The 3192-nt window shown below is 32.5% G+C and overlaps 1 protein-coding gene across 1 annotated transcript in view; it reads right to left on the bottom strand.

Moving 5' to 3' along the window:
- The window catches only part of STAG2 (STAG2 cohesin complex component), a 123926-nt gene that overhangs the window by 16655 nt on the left and 104079 nt on the right, over positions 1–3192 (bottom strand). Inside the window, exons 27-28 of the mRNA XM_077763448.1 lie at positions 1742–1890; positions 217–345 (exon numbers count right to left, since the gene is read on the bottom strand). Of these exons, the coding sequence (XP_077619574.1) occupies positions 217–345; positions 1742–1890 (278 nt within the window). The remainder of the gene's footprint in view (positions 1–216; positions 346–1741; positions 1891–3192) is intronic.

Here is a 3192-nt window from a genome sequence, read left to right as displayed (position 1 = left end):
TGTCTCGTGGTTCTGACTCTTGGTTTTGGCTCAGGTCATGATCCCAGAGTTGCGGGATAGAGCTCCCCCATAGGGCTCCATGCTCAGCTTAAGATTCTCTCCCTTCCTCCCCCTCTGAACCCTCTTCCCCAGTCACACACACTCTCTCAAAAACAAAACAAAACACACAAGAATTTCAACACAAAAATAAGCAGAATATTTTTAGCAAATACATACACCGTTCTTTTGTCTTGTCGGAGTAGTTTAGAAGAAAATTCACTCAGAATATCAAGAAATGCCAAATTTAAAGGTGGATGGCTCTCTCCTTGTGGGTTAGGCTCTTTAAAAGCAAATTCTATGCCATCTCTGCAACAACAACAATAAAAAGACAAAACATTTAAGGGACCACAATATAAAATTTAATAACACAGAAAGGAAATTTCTCTCTATAGTTTTGCTTCATTATTAAGAGGTTTCCTCTGCCATGCATTCAATCTGAGGAATAAAGAGAATAAGGAGGCTATAAAATGAGAATGAACAAATACATTTACATTTTATGTCACTGTTATTTTAAAACTAAAACACACAGGCATACACACACACCAGCTAGCATTTACTTTGAATGTGGTTTGGTATATCTACATTCTTGGTTCTCTTCTCCAAAGAAAATAGTACTAATTCTTTCTTGTAATGATCAACAAACATTATGTATTTTTCAAGACATAAAGGAGACTTACTATAACGCATAGAACTAATTTAAAAATAATTATTAAAAACTATTTCTCANTATACTCTATCAAAAACATAAATGTGTAAAAAACAATCCGATGAAATTAAGGAGGGAGAAATGGAAGGCTACTACGTGAAGAAAATAATATATTACTTTCTCAAAATAATCACTACATGTGTGGTCCTTAAATAGTACCTAAAATTATCATCCAATATATTATTAAAAGGCATAAAAAGGAATTTGAGTCTTTTAGAACAAAGTGAAAGGAGAGAGTGAGTTAAAGCAGGGGAAGGAACGGGACTAACTTAAAGAAAAGAAAAACATCTGCAGGAGACATTTAACACTTTTATAACTAAGTAAGCAAGGAGTAAAAGAGACACAAATTAAACAGAGAGCTTTCATGAAAGAGAGTCCAAGTCTCCTGATTTTCCCAAAGGCCAGGCTCTTCATCCAGAATTAAGAAATAAAGGGTATTACTATCCACGTGCTGGTTATGTTAAAACTCTAAAATATACTATTTAAAAGTATGATTGAATGCTAAATTACATGCCCAAAATAAAGTCATATAATTTTTTATTTTGATAAGGGAAAGAATATATACAGATAGAAAGAAGGCTGTGGCTCAAAACAAGGGAAAAAGATCACTACAAAAGAGAAAACAGAACCAGAAAGACAAAAATTGAATCAAATCTCAAAAATTTCTCTACCTAGCAGTGAGATTATAATAAAAGCTATTAAAAGAGATTTTATAATACCTGATGAATATGTGTTGCTTTTCTTCACATAATTTATAAAGATTTTTGTATTGTTTTAATTAAAGTAAAGACTTTCTATAAAAGAAGTTTTAGTCCCAACACATGTGTTAATGGAGATAGCATTATTACTGGTTCTCAAGAAAGGAGATATGCCACAGATTTGAAAAAAAAATAATAAAGCATCAATTGAATTTGGTTATTCTAAACAAAAGAAGTAAATACAAAAAAATTTCATGATTAAAAAACAGGAGAGCTGAATAAAATATTTGAAGATTACTTGTGTAGCATAGCAATGGCCTCTCTTGTTTTCAACTGATCGAGTCCAAAAGTTAAAGCAAAACGTCGAGCAAGCTCTTTTATGCCGCTAAATGTTGAGGATGATCTATCAAAATTATAGCCGTTTTCCTGTATCATTTCATTAAAAAGCTGTTTGGAAAGAAAGAAAGCATGTTAGAGTTTTGTAGGAAGTATGGATTACTAATATCTTTTAAGATCTCATATTCTCTAGATAATCCATAAATGAGGCATTGCATTTTATTCTAAAACATGGATTTTTAAGAACATGATAGAAATGACCAAAATTACAGCACTTCATATATTCAGACTAGAGGGAGTTACTGACATTAGGAACTCTTTAGGTTCGTTATGGTACAATTCTATTCTGCTGGAATTAATTGGATATTAAAACAGCATATAAAAATATAAAGAAAAAGGAAACCCACTCAATTATTAGGCAACAATGCTGTTATTTTACATTTAAATGATGAATCTTCATATCAAGAACTTCCAGTATACGTAAGCACAATAAAACATAATTTTCAACTACCAAATGGCCAAGGTTTTCAACAGATAATGGCTGCTACTGATAAGAATATCATGCAATGAGCACTCTGACCTGTTAGAAACATAAAGATAACCTTTCTATAGAGCAATCTGTAGTGAAAACTAAAATTTTGTTGTCCTTTATCTAAGTAATTCTAATTACTGGACTTTACTCAAAGGAATAATAGTATCTGTGCATGATATACAGGTACAAAATGTTTCAGTGTTCTTTATAATGACAAGGATAGTAAAAGACCTCAACATCAAATGAGAAGAGATCTTGGTTAAATTATGGTCCCTTTATAAAATGGAATACTATACAGTGATTTAAAATGCTCAGGAAAGGGGCGCCTGGGCGCCTCAGTTGGTCATGATCGTGTGCTCTGTGAGTTCAAGCCCCACATCAGGTTCGCTGCTGTCAGCACAGAGTAGACTTCAGATCCTCTGTCCCTCTCTCTCTGCCTCTCTCCTGCTTGTGCTCTATTAAACATTAAAGAATATCCAAATGTGCAAATGGAATTAAGAAATTTAATACCTAGATTTCTTAAAAGAAAATTTATCAAACTGAAATAGGCTGGGTTATGTTCTACATGCATTTGGTCTCCATAGACAAATGCATATTAAGCAAATGATTTTTGCCTGGTTAAACCTGCCTCACCACTGTCAAAATGAAAATGAGTATTGTGGTTTGATTATAAGACTGATAAACACTCATTAAGGGAAATGTGAAAATAAAAAAAAAACACAAATCTTCACAACATTTAAGTGCTACTCAAAAAAGATAACAATTTTAAGTACTACACAATAACCATTGCAGAGATGCACTACACAATACATTAATCTAATATCTAATTGATGGACATTTGGATTATTTCTGATTTCTTGCTTTTCTAAAACCTCCTGCCA

The sequence above is a fragment of the Crocuta crocuta genome, unplaced genomic scaffold (assembly GCF_008692635.1).
Source record: "Crocuta crocuta isolate KB4526 unplaced genomic scaffold, BGI_CrCroc_1.0 scaffold482, whole genome shotgun sequence".
Lineage (NCBI taxonomy): Eukaryota > Metazoa > Chordata > Mammalia > Carnivora > Hyaenidae > Crocuta > Crocuta crocuta.
Note: the sequence above shows the minus strand (reverse complement) of the source record. Positions and strands in the feature narration are given on the sequence as shown.